Source organism: Hypomesus transpacificus, chromosome 15, assembly GCF_021917145.1.
Source record: "Hypomesus transpacificus isolate Combined female chromosome 15, fHypTra1, whole genome shotgun sequence".
Lineage (NCBI taxonomy): Eukaryota > Metazoa > Chordata > Actinopteri > Osmeriformes > Osmeridae > Hypomesus > Hypomesus transpacificus.
Genome location: NC_061074.1, coordinates 6,333,593 through 6,348,701, shown reverse-complemented (window position 1 = coordinate 6,348,701; position 15,109 = coordinate 6,333,593). Strand labels below are relative to the sequence as shown.

Genomic DNA, 15,109 nt, shown 5'->3' with positions numbered 1-15,109 from the left:
AAGTATTGATACCATACCAAACACAAAGATAGCAGGGGCAACTGAACACTTTATTAACTCATGGAACCGTTAACTTTCACCCCACATTGTGAGACAGAACAGGATTTTTAGACCACAAAAACAAATTAGGGCAAATAAATATGACAAACGCAACAAATTATTTTAAAAACAGTAGTTGGGTACAGTGTACAATTGATTGAATCTGACCATTTAAGTGTAATATTTATAGTTTAGTCCATTTATCAGCCTAAACAGCTGGAATGTTAATCTGAACCATGGTTTGAAGGCTTCCATACTCCAATGGTTGACAGGGTTTCTCCTTCTCCTTCCACAGATCCTAGGGCTCTCCAAGCTCCCCCTCCATTGTCCTCACTAGAACATAGAGTTCTGCTAGGCCCACCACAGAGGCAGCGATCACAGCAGCTATCACCCTCTGAAACACACAGACAGCATATATCATTCTCAAGAACACACACAACCCCACATACAACAGATATATACACAACATAATGTGCGTACTGCTGCTGTCTCTGTAAACAGGTACTGGCTGCCCATGTAGGAACAGCCAAACGTAGCTGCTACTGTCACCAGGAAGTTGAAGACTGTTACAACAACTGCCTTGACGGACCGCACTGAGGAGAGACAGAGATAAGATAGTCACACAATAGATAGGGTGAGAGGGTTAGGTTCAGAGTGATAGAAGTTAGGGTTGGAGATATTTAAGTCAGGTATGCTCAGTGTTGTATGGACACCAACCTTCCCTTCCAAAGTCTGCTAAAGTGCCATGGCGATTGATTTCCTGGAGAACACAAAATCATCCAAGACATACTGTTATTCTTTTATAACTATAACCCCCACCCAAACGCAAACATATAGTTGAATGTATTTTTCTCTTGAAAATCTAAAACTGTATAGTGTACACAATTTTTCCTTTCTGTGTTCAGTGCTCACAAATCATTGGACCAGAGTTCCTATCTGGTACCAATATTTATTAGAACCACCACACAGGAGTTAGACCGCTAGGAAACGGTCAAGAGGAGCAGTATCAAGAATCAAATATACCTGTCCTTATGCTTGTTACAAATGGCACATAACAGTGCTTGTATTTACCTGTGCATTGACGTTTCGTGTGATCCTATTGTACTCCTCATTAGCCAGCTTGGCTTTGATCTTCTCCAGACGAGCCACCAGCTCAGGGTTCTGTTTAATCAGACAGCAACATTAACACTTCTGTAGGCCCCATTGACTCCTGGAGCTATGCAAGTGGTTAGACACTTCCAGCCAGGAGGTCAGACAGACAAAGGAAGATAAGAGGTGTAACTCACCCTGGGTGGCATCTCCACCTGTGGCAGGAACAAGATACTGTCCTCCAAGAGATCATGAAGGAAAACTGGATGACCTGGAAGTAAAGCTTATTTAGCCCCTGTGACATATATAGAACAGTATAGGATACAGAACACTAGTAGCCTACTGTTCAGTAAGGCAGACCTAGTGTTGCTTGGGCACACTATAATTCCTATGTTTTAACCAAAAGGCACCAACAAAACACATTGTACCACTTTTCTATATGATTGTGATTTATACCTCGATTTGACCCAGAACACTGATTTTTTTTACTACTAGTACAATAATACTATTGCAGGGACTCGGTAACATCAAACCATACCGCCAACAGACTCCTACAAACCGTTCTCTTGAAGACACTTGTGAATTGTTCTTGCTGTTCGGAAGGTCAGGGTAGATGGTTCCTCCTTTTCGACAATGTTCCGAAGTTCCTCGCGAAGTTCGGGAGGAACAGTTAGGTTAGACTGTCCAAGAAAATCGTTCAATCTCTCGCGAAATTTGGCACCAATCACAAAAGACGATGCCATCGTTATATCTTAACAAATGGCGAGTTGTTTTGGAATTGGTAGCTCTAACTACCTGAGGTGGCTATAGCTGAACTAAACGATGAAGTACGGTTCTCTTCGCAAAATGGCAGATTAATTAGCGGGCACACACAAAGACCGATAAATGTACCCACGTGATAACAATTCTTCATATTTCTAATGAAATCATAAAACGAGTAAGATTCTAGATGTAAAATGCTCTGCCGAGGAAGAAGGCAGCCATATTCCATGTCATGTGACACTGCTGTATTTTTTTCTTTTTTTTCTTTCCAATTTCAGAAATGTGCCTGCCCCTGCAGGTTGGACTGGGTGTTGCTCAGCCAGGTCATATTTCCAATAGTGCTTCTCCATTTTCCATCTCTTTGTCACTGAAACAGTTGTAGCCTATGCGTATATATATCTGCTTTGAAATAAATGACATTCATATGTCCTGTTTTAATGAGATCCTGTGGCCATTACTGTTTGATAGCATTCCACACTGCAGAGTAGCTAACCTACAAGCCAGTGTTGCACACTTACATTTGAACTAACATCAGCATGCTTATGATGACACACCTACGACAGTGCATGCGTAAGCACACAGAAAGAAAGATGGCTGCCTGTGCGATACGACAAGGATTTCTGACGACTGTCAGTAAATATAACAAGAAAAATACACAAAGAATGTTGCGTATTATTTACAATAGTACTCGGCCCGAATTAAGAAGACCCCGTTTACAGTGTTTAGCGTGCAGACTGCCGAACATTCAACAGACGAGGTTCATGTCGTCACGGTAAGCGCTCTCAAGCTAGCCAGTTAGCCACACACTTAGCTAGTACTAGCTGTCCTTTTCTTAAGCAGGTTGCACTGGTGTTGCGTAGGAGCCAATTTGACAGTCTTTGAGATTACACGGTGAAAAAAATAATGTGAATTTGGCATACATATCTACCAACAGTTCCTGTCACCCATCTAACGCATTCATCATGAGACGCACACATGTAAAGCAGCCCAGAAAACGAGCTAACTACTTGTCTAATAATGCAGCCTACAGGATCCTTGTGCTGTTGCTGCTACTACTAGCTAGCTAGCTACTTTAATCTCCTCGACGACTTTCTCCACTGCCTTCTGTGTGCACCATGAAGCGTATTAAGCATTACAGCTATATATGTCGACATCGTGTCCTCTAATTGACAGTTTGAGTATAACGTATAAAAGAAACGTATGGACACTACTTAAATACACACTGAGGAGTTTAAACCAGCGGCTCATTCCAGATTGCCTGATGTAGGCTACACGCAGGTACTAACAAAACAATTGCTGCACTTGGGTTGACCTTAGTCAGAAGTAGGATTCATACATATGATGTGCTACAATACAGTCTGTAGAAAGCAATTAAAACCCAAGGCTAGGCCTAGATGAAGACAGCACTGCCTAGGTTCTAAGAGAAAGTAGGCCAAAGGTATTTACAATCTCACTGTGGGGCTGGCTCTGAACCATTACTGAGAGAGAGCGTGGCGTGGCATGGCAGTAAGAAGAGCCAGGTGTCATGTTGATAGGCTCTAGATTGATTTTGTATCAGATAAAAATGCCAACCTGTGGATTTCTCACAGATGGGAATACAGGATTGCCAGTATGTCACTTATGTTACTTGTTGACACTGTTAGGGAGTGTAATGGTAGTGTAATGTCACAGCTGGTGTTACAGTGCTAATTAATTCTACAGGATTGTTATGGTCGGTTATATTTTTGCTGCCGGATAGGATTTCAGACCACTTTTACAACTGCAATGATATGTAGGCTAGTGATAAAATTGTAGGATAACAATTGTATTATGTGTTTTTGCTATAGTGTTATACTTTCAGTGTCATCATAGTGTAATATAGGTCCAGTGGTATCTGGATGGTGATAAAGAACTGTGATTTAGCTCCAATATTAAAGAGATGGTGATATAGAATTGCGATATAGCTCCAGTGTGTCACAGTCTGTGTTTGGTAGGAACAGGCCGGAGGGAAAGGTTCTGGAGACTGTGGGAGTGTTTGAGGCGCCAAAACAGCATGGCAAATATGAAACGGGACAGGTAAGAGAAAGACTACTATGTAAACACACTTCAGTCACATAAGACTCAACAAAGGCACACATTATCCTTCTCTTCTTGCAAATTTCACAACTTAATTTTCACTAAAACTGGTGGTTGCTTGATTCCATAAAATAACAGTAAGCAGTGATTGTAATGTTTTATGATAGTAGTGTTACTGCACATAACCCTATGATAGTACACTTATTTATTCCCATTGGATTGCATGTTAATTGGAGTAGAGTATCTCCTGATACTGGGACCAGCCCTGGCCTTTCAGGTTACCAGGTAAACCACAGGATGGAGTAACCCAGGTCATGTCTCTTGTCTCCCTAGCTGTTCCTCCACAGTGTGTTTGGCTACAGAGGGATTGTGTTGTTTCCTTGGCACGCCAGGCTCTACGACAGAGATATTACCCCGCCCATGTCTGAAAGGTAGCCCCTCCTACATAAACATAACTCTGTTGGACATGTAGACTCACCCAAACCCATGGTCAGATTTCCTCACCTGTGTGATTGTTTGTTCCAGTAAGCCCGAGCCTCCTGGGCCACACGGCTCTAAGGAGGTGAAGGGAAAGACTCACACCTACTATCAGGTCCTCATCGACACCAGGGACTGCCCCCACATAGTAAGTACTGCAATGGTTGGCTCCACTACCACAATTAGCTGTGAGGCAATGTTTGTTTTAGCCCTGCTGGCCTCCAAGCCTCATACTGAACTGATCAATACGAATAGTTGTATTGTTAGACCCCTATTAGTGATGGTTAAATATCTATATTTTTCACTCCTCTTGCACTCTGCATAGAAGTTAGAATATCATAATGCAATGCTTCAAGAGTATCTAAGAGTTTAACCTCCAACTCTTAGTCTTACACCAAGTCTACAACCAACCTGTAGTCAAAGAATAGGCTCCTGTTGATCCTTAAAAAAAAAAAAAAAAAAGTTAATTTATTCCTGGGTTCATGTAGTGCTGCTGCCTACATCAGTCTTATTGTTGTTTCTTGTTGTGTTACCAGTCCCAAAGGTCCCAAACTGAAGCAGTTACATTTCTGGCCAATCATGACGACAGCAGAGCCCTCTACGCCATCCCAGGTAGCAACAGAAGAACAGGTGGAATCGAGACTAGAGGAAGACTTGTATTTTCATGTAGTGAGATGCTCTAACGCTCTCTCCGGCTCCCTCTCTTTTTGTCTCCTTCTCATAGGTCTGGATTATGTGAGCCATGAAGACATATTGCCATACAACTCTGCAGAGCAGGTCCCCATCCAGCACGAGCTGTTTGAGCGCTTCCTCATGTTCAACCCTGCCAAAAGTATTTCCTTCACATGATCTCTTACAACTGTGGGATAGGTACAGGTTTAGTCACCAATAATGAATGGATGGCCAGCACTCATGTCATAATCTTGTTCTGCTTGTTTCAGAAGTCCAAAACTGTTAGATCTCACGCTTGAAAATAAAATAGCCATATCAGGATTCTGTGTGTGTGCTGGTTAGTCATGTGCTATTCATATACAATATACTGTGTGTCTAAAGGTTGGGGTATCCCACCCCAAAGTTCAGTGTGTGTGAAGGGTTTTAAATGACTGTGTGAAAAATGCAGAAGAATGGTCATGCAGTACACCATGGCATGTATACGTAGGTATTTGATCGGGCATGTCAGCCATGTATGATTAAATGGTTTTCCTGTACGGGTAACTAGCGCCACCATTTACTGAGCGGGACACCTTGAAGGCATGGCAGGAGAAGAACCACCCCTGGTTGGAGCTGTCGGATGTGCACCGCGAGACCACCGAGAACATCAGAGTCACTGTCATCCCCTTCTACATGGGCATGAGGGTACGGAATCCTATCCTTTTCTACAAGGGCATGAGGGTTTGAGGTTCCTATCCTCTTCTGCAAGGGTACCAATGGTGTGAAAGACGGGTCCTTCTACATAGGAATATGTTCAAAACGTAATAAATAATCCTTGTTTTTTTCAGGAGGCACAGAACTCTCATGTGTACTGGGTAAGCAGCCCTATTATTTTCCTGATTAATGAGGGACCTTCCTAGCAAGACACACAATCACAATTCCCAGGTCACTGGTACTGAGTATGAACAGGATATGTGAACTTGCTGCTGGTGTGTATACACAGTGGCGCTACTGTATCCGTCTGGAGAACATGGGGGAGGAGGTGGTTCAGCTGAGAGAGAGACACTGGAGGATCTTCAGTCTGTCAGGAACCCTGGAGACCGTCAGAGGACGAGGAGTGGTGGGACGTGTGCGTAGCATCACATATTCTGTCCATCAGAAACACTCCCATTGTATTTAGAAAGTTCTTGAATGTGATGATTGAGGAATGCAACCTCGCACCACTGTGTTCTATGACCCCTGGTGTATGTTTGTGTTCCTCCAGGAGCCAGTGTTGTCCAAGGAGCAGCCAGCCTTCCAGTACAGCAGTCACGTGTCTCTGCAGGCACCCAGTGGACACATGTGGTGAGAAGCAGCCTTCATTGTTAACCCTTGATACACAATCAAAATGGAATGAAACCCTGTCTTATTTTCTTTCTTTTTTTCTTTGTTACTTCTTTCATTCCTTCCTGTGTGTAGGGGGACGTTCCGTATTGAGAGAACTGATGGCTCCCACTTTGATGTGCGTATTCCTCCGTTCTCCCTGGAGAGCAACAAGGATGACAAGGCCCCCCCTGCTGGCTACACCTTTTAAATCCACCCTGGCACTGCAACAAAGATGGGACAAGCCATGCTGAGGAACGGATCAAACATACCCATCCTCCTTACATACATTTTTTTTGTGAGAGTTTTGAAAAACATTGTGATTATGAGCATTTTTAGATATGTTCATTTATAAACAGGAATTAATGTTCACCCGACATTGCATCTGGTTGTACCAGCCTAACATTTCTAGAGGGGTCAGTATGAGGCAGCAAAGGAGTGAGCGCAGAGAGAAAGCGTGTGAGTTCAGATTTAGGGAGGTATTTCAAACAGTAAGGGTGTGCGATTGTTATTGGTGTTTTCCACTGTTGGTATTAAGGCAATATCATCCACACCCTGAATGTAATGGGGAGACCATGTCTGCATCTTTTTTTATCAGGCTGGATCCTGGTGTTGTGCCAGGCCCGAATTGCAACCTAACCCTTCTGATCTGGCTGAAGCCTAGTTTAGGAGAGGAAGTGCATCTGCTGTGCCTTGCTCAGACTAAGCAGTCTGTGTCTATCTCTGTGAGAAGGACTGATGTGGCTCTCGTCAGTTTTTTTGAAAAAACTACAGTTGTGGGAACTAGTTGGTCCTCTTACCTTGAGTACATTTTGAGAAAGGATGAACGAGCTAACTGTGAGACCGTTTAAGTATAATACTGTAAATAGAGTTGTAAAGTCAAAACTAATAAAGAAATGTACATTTTGACAATGGTTTGATTTCTTTTGTTTTGATATTGTCAAAGAGGCAGAACAGTTTCACAGGAAGGTGCGATAACTTAATATTGTCTTGTCAGCTTTCAGTTCACCTGCTGTTTCAGACAAATGTCTACCTTCCCTGACGTGAAAGTTCCTGCCTGGCCAACATGGTCACCACTAGGGGGATACACATTCGTTCAGTCTGCTCTGCCGATAAGGTGCCACCTTTGTGAGCAGCTGGATATTGGCCCCTTAAAATAGCGAGTCTCTGAAGTGTTCACTGTCATCATGTTACACCACTGAAAAGTCGGACAAAATAGAATATTTATGCATTCCTTTATTATGCTAAGCTCACGTGCAATGTGTAGGCAAAGTTTGTTTATCCTTATAAACCTCAGTGTAGTATGTGGTATAGGCTATAGGAGGCACATTTGTTTTGATGGTCTTGGCATCTCTCACGAAGAAAATAGTTGGACGTTTTTTCAAACCAGCCCCTCCCTGCCCTGTGCGCGGTGAAAGGGGCGCACACGCACTGCGCGCACTGGCGATAATTCAGTCTAGAATCTAGCCACCTTGAGCCAGTCGTCTTGGCGTGACCCAATATATAGCCTATGTTTAGTTCAGAACCGCTGATTTGCAACAGTTTTTAAGTTGTGATAGTTTTTTTACGGATATTCATTCGTGAAAATGCTGTAATGTTTTTGGAAAAACAAAGGCAAAATCCTCCGTGAGACGTAGCTTACATCACATCATGTAGCCTACGAATTATTTGGAAAGCTCGGTCGACAGAGGAACGAACCATCGAGGATGTAAACAATACCATGCCCTGTCTCTCACGCTTTTTGGCGTGTTTCTTACGTTTGACGAACGTTGTCTTACTTGAGCTACTCGAATTCTTGATTTAACAACAAGGAGTCCGGGAGACGACACCAGCGCGAAGAATTATAGAATTAAAACAACTTAATATTTCCCCGCTGTAATGGGCGGCAATTGCTATATAGATCCAAGAACGTGTCCAATAGAAATGTGTGCTTAAGGACTTTGCTGAGGAAACGAGTGCACACTCGTATGTGGCCGGCTATGCGACTTGCAGCATCATTGGAGCTCTTCTCGACCTGACGGGATTTTTCTTGGACTACAAGGTGTTAGTTCAGCATGAATTGGGGCTTAGGCTAGTAATTATTAAAATGACCGATTATGTGACTGGACTACAAGGCTGAGTGTCGCCATCAATGTCATTATCAGATATTTAACATAGGCTACTGCAAATATTATTGGATTCATGTGAGACAACAAATTGCACAACAAAAGTTATGGTCATTGATGGAGAGCTTTTTTTTGGTTAGACTTTCAATTTCGAGGGGCCAACACCACAGGGTCGTCCCCAACTATCCCATTACAAGACTAACTTCAAATAGGAATCTTTGTTGATGCTGTAATTCCAAAAGTGGAGTTATGTCTCGCAGGCCAGACTAGTGGAAGTCTTGTACTCTTCACCTGGCATCAGGACGCCAGCTAGTTCTGAACTTATCTTGAACCAGTACTAAACCAGTATTCAAATATGGTTAGCACAACATAGAAGGTTCAAACTCATTTTCCCCCTTCATCAAGTCTTAACTGCAGTTCACATTGAAACCATCAAGAAGATGGGTGCCAGACAGACGAAAGGAGCAGGCCCAGATGCTGGACCTAGCCCACAACATGGCTGGAAACGGACACCAAGCAAAGAAAGAGGTGACATCTTTGCGTCATTCATGTTGAGGTCAGGTGATCGCCTGGGCCGTGGCGGGACGGCACCCCCCTACCAGCGGCGTATTTGCATGATCCAGGACATGCTGCTACTCGCCAGACAGGGCCGACAGGATGAGGCCACAGAGATGCTGAAGACACTCCGACAGGTAGCTTTCCTCAGTCTCCATCTTTGTGGCACTGCTACATAACAATCCCTAACCTGCTACACACAGACCTCTCATTGCTGCCTAACAAAGCTGTTGACGACAGTTCTCTCTCAAAATCTGAAATAAACATGGCTACCTAATTGGGGAAAGAGATATGCTGTACAGCTTTGACAGATAGACCAGGTAAGGCTGTCAGTTGTTTTGCTGTATTTAACTTTCCCAGATAAGTCATTCAAAAAGACAGAATCATGGAGAAGAGAAAAATGGCAGAAGATAGAGAGAGGGAGTAAGAAGATGAATTATGTTGACTTATTTGATCCCAAACAAAATTCAAGTGAATGAGATGGAGATTGAGCAGAGGGAAAGCAAAGGAAATTAAATGCCAAAGAAAATTGGACATAGTTTGTTTAAACTTGGTGTGGTTGATTTGACAAGATAGGCTACACATACATACATTTTTCACTGGTCCCAGATGAGTGATGAGTCATCAGCTGTGTAAACAACTACATTGCATGATGGGAATATAGTGGATCATGCTAAAGGTCAACCAATCCAATCCTCAAAGGATTGTCCTGCTGTTACGGATCTAAAGAGCAGTGATTAAAACAAAAGGTTGTGTTGGTTGAGGGGGAGGCAAGGAGTAGAAGAGTGGAAGAAAGGTTGAGGGTGGGCCAGAAAGGGAGAAGCTCTATAGCATTGAGAAAATCTGTCTCTGCTGTCCAGGTGCATTGTTTTCCGAAAACCATAGTCTTGAGTTTTTGAATAAACAAGAGTTCATTAAATAAACAGGAACCTTGTTGAAATCTAAAATGGAATGCACAGTTATTATCTCTGCCTCAGTTAACATTATGTTTCAGCATCGCTGTCTGAGTCAGATGTCCTTATTAGTTAGCATCTCTGTATAAGTTACCTTCTCTGTTTCAGTTAGCATCTCTTAGTTAGCATTTCTCTGATTGAGAAAGGATATTCATTTGACAGTTTCTTTGTTTCAATTAGGATCTACATATTCAAAATTGGTTACTGGGCAAACATAATAATTAATTGCTGCTTAAATGCAATTCTTGTTCACTAATGTGGAATATAAATTGTGAATGATCTATTTAAGCTTCATAGCTTCTCATTATAAAGGAAGAATTTGGATAAAAGCGTCTGCTAAATGAATAAATGTAAATGTAAGAAATAGGTTATGTATGACCTCACACAAGCACAAACCCTTAACCCCCACCTGTGTGTGTGTGTAGGACTTGGGGATGGAGTCCACATCGCTGGATGATGTGCTGTACCGCTACGCCAGCTTCAGGAATCTGGTGGACCCCATCACTCACGACCTCATCATCAGCCTGGCCAGATATGTCCACTGCCCTAAGACGGTAGGGCACACCTATTATGTTTTCATATTGTGGTCAGTTACCTTATTTTGTAGAAGCAAGTGCTTGTGTACAACATAAACAGACATGCCGTAATATCAGATGCTGTAAGAGTCCCATCCTCCTGACTGTCTTGGTCTCACTATTAGATTAGAGACACTCTAACTGTGCTTGTGCGGTGAGTGTTGAACAATGTGTGTTTGTATTAAAGAGATGGAAAGATTTGTGTGAAAGTAACAATCCATTAGGGACATGAAGAAGAGAGAGGAAGAGAGATAGAATGGGTGATATGTAAACCCTTTGTATCTGTGTCGATGATCTACAGCGCTTTTCCTTCTTTATCTGCCTCTCTCTGTGTGCTGTCTTGGTTGGTCCTCTCTCATTTCTAATTCAGCTCACATCCGGTGATTCTCTCGTGTTTCTCTTTGCTCCTCTTAGCTCCTCACTTCTCCCTTCTGTCCCTATCTGCTTCTGTCGGTTCATTATGACCTCCTGTCAACAATGATTAACCTGTTCCTCTGTCCTTCTGCCCTTCTCCCTGACTTTCAGGAGGGGGATTCTCTGGGCGCCATGGAGAAGGTGTGTCGCCAACTGACCTATCACCTTAGTCCTCACTCTCAGTGGAGACGCCGGGGCCTTCTAAAGAGGAAGCCTCAAGCATGGTGAGGATATGCATTGCTGTGTGCATGTGTGTTTATGTATAAAGGGTTGAGGCAGTGATCACCGTATTCTCTGTCTAAGCCCGAGTTGATTCAGAGCTTTTTGGCTACATCTTACAATAAGCACACTGTTCTGCCTTGCCTCATCTTATGCTGCATTCAACTTTAATTTAACTAAGTGCTCACCACTTCACAACTCTCCTTCCCTCTAACTCCCCCGTCCGCCCTCCTACACACACACACAGTCTTAAGGTGGTGCTGTCCACTCCTCCCCCCAGCGGAGCGCTGGACCTATCAGGGATTCCCCTTGTAGTGAGGGACATGGAGCGGCTGTGCTGCCACCTGCAGCGTCATGCAGCCACCCTGTGCAGCCTGGAGCTGGGCTTCACCGAGCTCACAGACGAGGCCTTCCTCCTGCTGCTGCCCACCCTGGCAGCTCTGCCACATCTGGAGACCCTGGCGCTGAACGGCAACCGTCTGACGCGTGCTGTGCTCAAGGAGCTGACGGACAGCCTGAAGGACCCGGACAGCTTCCCTGGTGTGACCTGGATCGACCTGGGCAACAACGTGGACATCTTCTCGCTGCCTCAGCCCTTCCTGCTCAGCCTGAGAAAGCGCTGTCCCAAGCAGGGGAACCTGCCTACCATCCTAGAGTTTGGAGAGAGCCAGGTCAGCGAGCCGGAATGTAGAGGTGACGATGATGACGCTAACAGGACAGAGAGCATGGGGGAGCTGCGCTCTGAAGTGGAAGGGGAGATGGACGGAGAGACGGAGATAGAGGAGATGATGGAGGAGCTGCTTGACTTTGATAGAGAGGTGCAGGGAAAGGAGGATGAGCTGGAGGACAGCATGTGGACCATGGAGGAGAAGGGGAAGGAGAGGAAGAGGGAGGAGTCACAGGGGAGGGTGGTAAGGGCTGAGAGGGAGGAGGACGATACACACAGCAATTCCTCCAATCCGTCTTGCTCCAGCCCATCTCTGAACTCCTCAGGAGCCATTGAGCCAATGAGAGAGGAGGGTGGTGATTATGTGACTGACAAATCGGATCATCTGACTTGATGGAAGCCTGTTTTCTCTCTGCCTGTATTTCCCTTCCATGGCAAAGTATTGTCCAGAGGGAAAGAAGAGTATAAGAGGAGCAAAAAAAACAAAGGGTGTATGGAAAAGGAGAGAAGCAAATGTAGAGATTGTGTAGAGAAAGAAAAGAAGAAGAAAGAGAGGAGAGATTGCTAGTCACTTCAGACACGTTTAAGATAACCTCTGTTGAGATTAGTTTGCTAGACAGGAGTGCATCGTTATGAGAGAAGGTAATATTTGAATCATGTTTTTGCTCATCTTATTTTTCCTTTGGAGCACAGCATAGTACAGATGTGTTTTCCGTCTTCCAGCATAGGAAACATTTGTATTATAGTTTAAGAACTGCTACATGAACACATGTAGGCTATTTGTTATTCATGTCAACTCTGACACAAATTAGGGGGTTCAGATTGTCCCTGCTGAGCCTGTCCTGCGATTGTAAATATGCCTATATGTGCCTGGCACTTCCAGTCTGTTTGTGTCAGACAGACTGGAATACAGACAGACAGTGTAGAATGGGTTGAGTGAGACAGGCCTGTTCTCTTCTGTCTCTGTTTACAGTTCCGTTCTCTGATGCTTATTGTATGCTCCAGAATGAGTAGTCACTCATGTTATGAGTGAGTTATTGGACTGAGATGCACTTTGGTGGTCAAAGTGTTTTGGACCTAATATCAGTGAAGTATGCAATGGAGGAATAATGGTGAAAAAAAACGTAAGGGCCAACAGGGAATGGTAACTAAATTAGGATTAGGGATCCAAAGATCCAGCCACATTGTCATCTAACCTTTCCTCTTAAATATAGCTTTTAAATGCTTACAGTGCTGTATTTATTCACTTGGCTAGAACATTATTATCATGCATGTAAACCAGTCTGCATACATTAGCATTACGCATGTAAACACGTCTGCATACTTAACTATAGCCTACAGGTCTGTCCAGAAGTAGAACATCCCTTAGGCAACACTGTAGCCTGTGTAGCTGTCCACTAGCTAGTGTTTTTCACCACTTGTGGGTCAGTCAACATAAATACGTCATTATGCTAATGTTCTTGATATGATGTCAATTTGACCCTTTAAACTCAATGGCTCCTGAATATTCATGGTGATCATGGTTGCCAGCCATGCAGGGAAATATTCTACATTGGTGCAGTTAGCCAACATTCAATGCATTCAAAGCAGAATGAAACAATAACCTTATATAGAGGCTCTAGAGCAATGTCACTCCCATAAGGCAGGCTACGTGAGGCACCCCTATACACTTTCTTATTTTTATTTTTTAAGTTCCCTCGATTCTCAGGTCTTTGAAGACAAACTCTCTTCAGAGATAGTCCTATTGAACGGTTGTGTATGTTTTCTGTAACTTCTATGGTCTACTCTTGGTCTAGTGTACATACACAATTGTTCTGTTTTCCTGTTAGTGGTAGTGAGTAAACTATGTCCTGGATCAGCAGCTTCACAGCCCATGGGCTTCCCTCACTTCCAGGATCGTCTACAAATCTTTAAGCAATTTGTCTCGCTTACACCCTTTGTCTGTGTTTACTCTTAATGCAGACATAGTGTTCAAGGAATACATTTTAGAATAAACCCTATATAAACATGACGTTTCAAACCTGATGACTTGATGCCTTGCCATGATTAAACAAAGATAAACAAATACATTTTTACTGTGTTGTTGGTACAATACTGTATGTCTATGGGTTAAGTTTGAGGTTAGGTAACTATGATTGAGTATAACTACTGGTCTTTAGTCTCTGTTCTCATTCTCTTTTTCCAAAATGTAGGAATGCTGCCCAGGACATCAGCTCCAAATTTCTTCCCAAGCATTTCCCCCCAAAATAACACATTTCCTTATATGGGTATCCATCTTTGTTTTATCAATAACAAGAGCTCGGTCAGACTGACTGAGACAGGATGACTGTTGCTCTGAGACTAATTTGATTGATGGAACTACCCAAACTCTGTCAAGTTGGACAGCAACTGTGACTACAACAGTCTAGGCAGGCTCTGACTTGGCCAAGATGAATAGGGTAAAACATTTGCCCCGATTTTTCTACCACAAGTATGTGGACCGATAACACATTATTTTTTTATATATATATTATTATTTATTTTTTTACGACGATATGTTTACGCTTACGCTTACTTTTCTTAATGCTCCCGAGGGCCATAGAGTCCTACCCTCGAGATACACTACTGGGACTAGACTGACATCAGGTGGCCAGACATTTAACTTGCATGTGAAAAAGTAGGCTCTTGTTAACAGGAATGGTTGTCAACATTTGTATTTGCAATTCAACACTACTAAGTGGGCTGTATCCTATGCTAAGGACCGTTGCTACCGTTAACAAAACGTATTATAGTGGGTTCGTTTTAATTACACATTATTTAAATAAAACGTAGGCGCAGGCTACATGTCCCATATGGAGGGTGAAGCCCCCCAGCCATGAATCAATTTAACTTGAACAAACAGTCAATGATAGAAAGGTACACAGATTACAAAGAAAATAGCACATCCGACGATAAATTACATGTATATAGGCCTATTATAAATTAATAATTCAAATCGATTGCTGTCGATATGGTTGGGTAAAGATATTGATGCAGAGAAAACCCGCTTTTGAGCCCCTCAACATGGATGTTGTATGGGAGTTATCTAACTACAGCCTTCACTGATATTGAATGTGGTATAGTATATCATATAAAATACATATTTGGTAAGTATATCATTTCATGGTACCGTGTGTTTTTACCTTATCATAATGGCGTATCTTCTCG

General features: G+C 43.1%; 3 protein-coding genes across 4 annotated transcripts; 2 read left to right on the top strand and 1 right to left on the bottom strand.

Annotated features, from left to right (window-relative positions):
• Positions 1 to 31: 31 nt before the first annotated feature.
• Positions 32 to 2,384, bottom strand: tmem199 (transmembrane protein 199). Its single transcript, XM_047035550.1, has 6 exons — positions 1,688 to 2,384; positions 1,326 to 1,399; positions 1,111 to 1,200; positions 757 to 799; positions 520 to 632; positions 32 to 433 (listed from the first exon to the last, which is right to left on the bottom strand). The coding sequence occupies exons 1-6, from the start codon at positions 1,869 to 1,871 to the stop codon at positions 338 to 340; spliced, it is 600 nt and encodes a 199-aa protein (XP_046891506.1). The 5' UTR covers positions 1,872 to 2,384; the 3' UTR covers positions 32 to 337.
• Positions 2,385 to 2,443: 59 nt separating this feature from the next.
• poldip2 (polymerase (DNA-directed), delta interacting protein 2) lies at positions 2,444 to 7,344 on the top strand. 2 transcript variants are annotated; one of them, XM_047035547.1, is made up of 11 exons: positions 2,444 to 2,662; positions 3,864 to 3,945; positions 4,279 to 4,376; positions 4,471 to 4,570; positions 4,959 to 5,034; positions 5,147 to 5,254; positions 5,642 to 5,778; positions 5,922 to 5,948; positions 6,077 to 6,202; positions 6,338 to 6,417; positions 6,532 to 7,344. In XM_047035547.1, the coding sequence occupies exons 1-11, from the start codon at positions 2,457 to 2,459 to the stop codon at positions 6,644 to 6,646; spliced, it is 1,155 nt and encodes a 384-aa protein (XP_046891503.1). In that variant the 5' UTR covers positions 2,444 to 2,456; the 3' UTR covers positions 6,647 to 7,344. The 2 variants fall into 2 exon arrangements, with proteins under 2 accessions (XP_046891503.1, XP_046891504.1); XM_047035548.1 differs by having other exon boundaries at positions 2,445 to 2,662; positions 3,870 to 3,945.
• Positions 7,345 to 7,869: 525 nt separating this feature from the next.
• lrrc75a (leucine rich repeat containing 75A) lies at positions 7,870 to 13,973 on the top strand. The gene is made up of 4 exons (XM_047036462.1): positions 7,870 to 9,232; positions 10,474 to 10,602; positions 11,149 to 11,261; positions 11,504 to 13,973. The coding sequence occupies exons 1-4, from the start codon at positions 8,981 to 8,983 to the stop codon at positions 12,315 to 12,317; spliced, it is 1,308 nt and encodes a 435-aa protein (XP_046892418.1). The 5' UTR covers positions 7,870 to 8,980; the 3' UTR covers positions 12,318 to 13,973.
• Positions 13,974 to 15,109: the final 1,136 nt, after the last annotated feature.

Excerpts from the sequence above, each read along its gene's own strand:
- tmem199 (XM_047035550.1), bottom strand. The coding sequence starts at position 1,871 with ATGGCATCGTCTTTTGTGATTGGTGCCAAATTTCGCGAGAGATTGAAC. Across the intron at positions 1,400-1,687 it reads CAAGTGTCTTCAAGAGAACG|GTCATCCAGTTTTCCTTCAT; the intron begins GTTTGTAGGAGT and ends CTTTACTTCCAG. Across the intron at positions 434-519 it reads TGTTTACAGAGACAGCAGCA|AGGGTGATAGCTGCTGTGAT; the intron begins GTACGCACATTA and ends TGTGTGTTTCAG.
- poldip2 (XM_047035547.1), top strand. The coding sequence starts at position 2,457 with ATGCGTAAGCACACAGAAAGAAAGATGGCTGCCTGTGCGATACGACAA. Across the intron at positions 2,663-3,863 it reads ACGAGGTTCATGTCGTCACG|GAACAGGCCGGAGGGAAAGG; the intron begins GTAAGCGCTCTC and ends TGTGTTTGGTAG. Across the intron at positions 4,571-4,958 it reads CCAGGGACTGCCCCCACATA|TCCCAAAGGTCCCAAACTGA; the intron begins GTAAGTACTGCA and ends TTGTGTTACCAG.
- lrrc75a (XM_047036462.1), top strand. The coding sequence starts at position 8,981 with ATGGGTGCCAGACAGACGAAAGGAGCAGGCCCAGATGCTGGACCTAGC. Across the intron at positions 9,233-10,473 it reads TGCTGAAGACACTCCGACAG|GACTTGGGGATGGAGTCCAC; the intron begins GTAGCTTTCCTC and ends GTGTGTGTGTAG. Across the intron at positions 11,262-11,503 it reads AAGAGGAAGCCTCAAGCATG|TCTTAAGGTGGTGCTGTCCA; the intron begins GTGAGGATATGC and ends ACACACACACAG.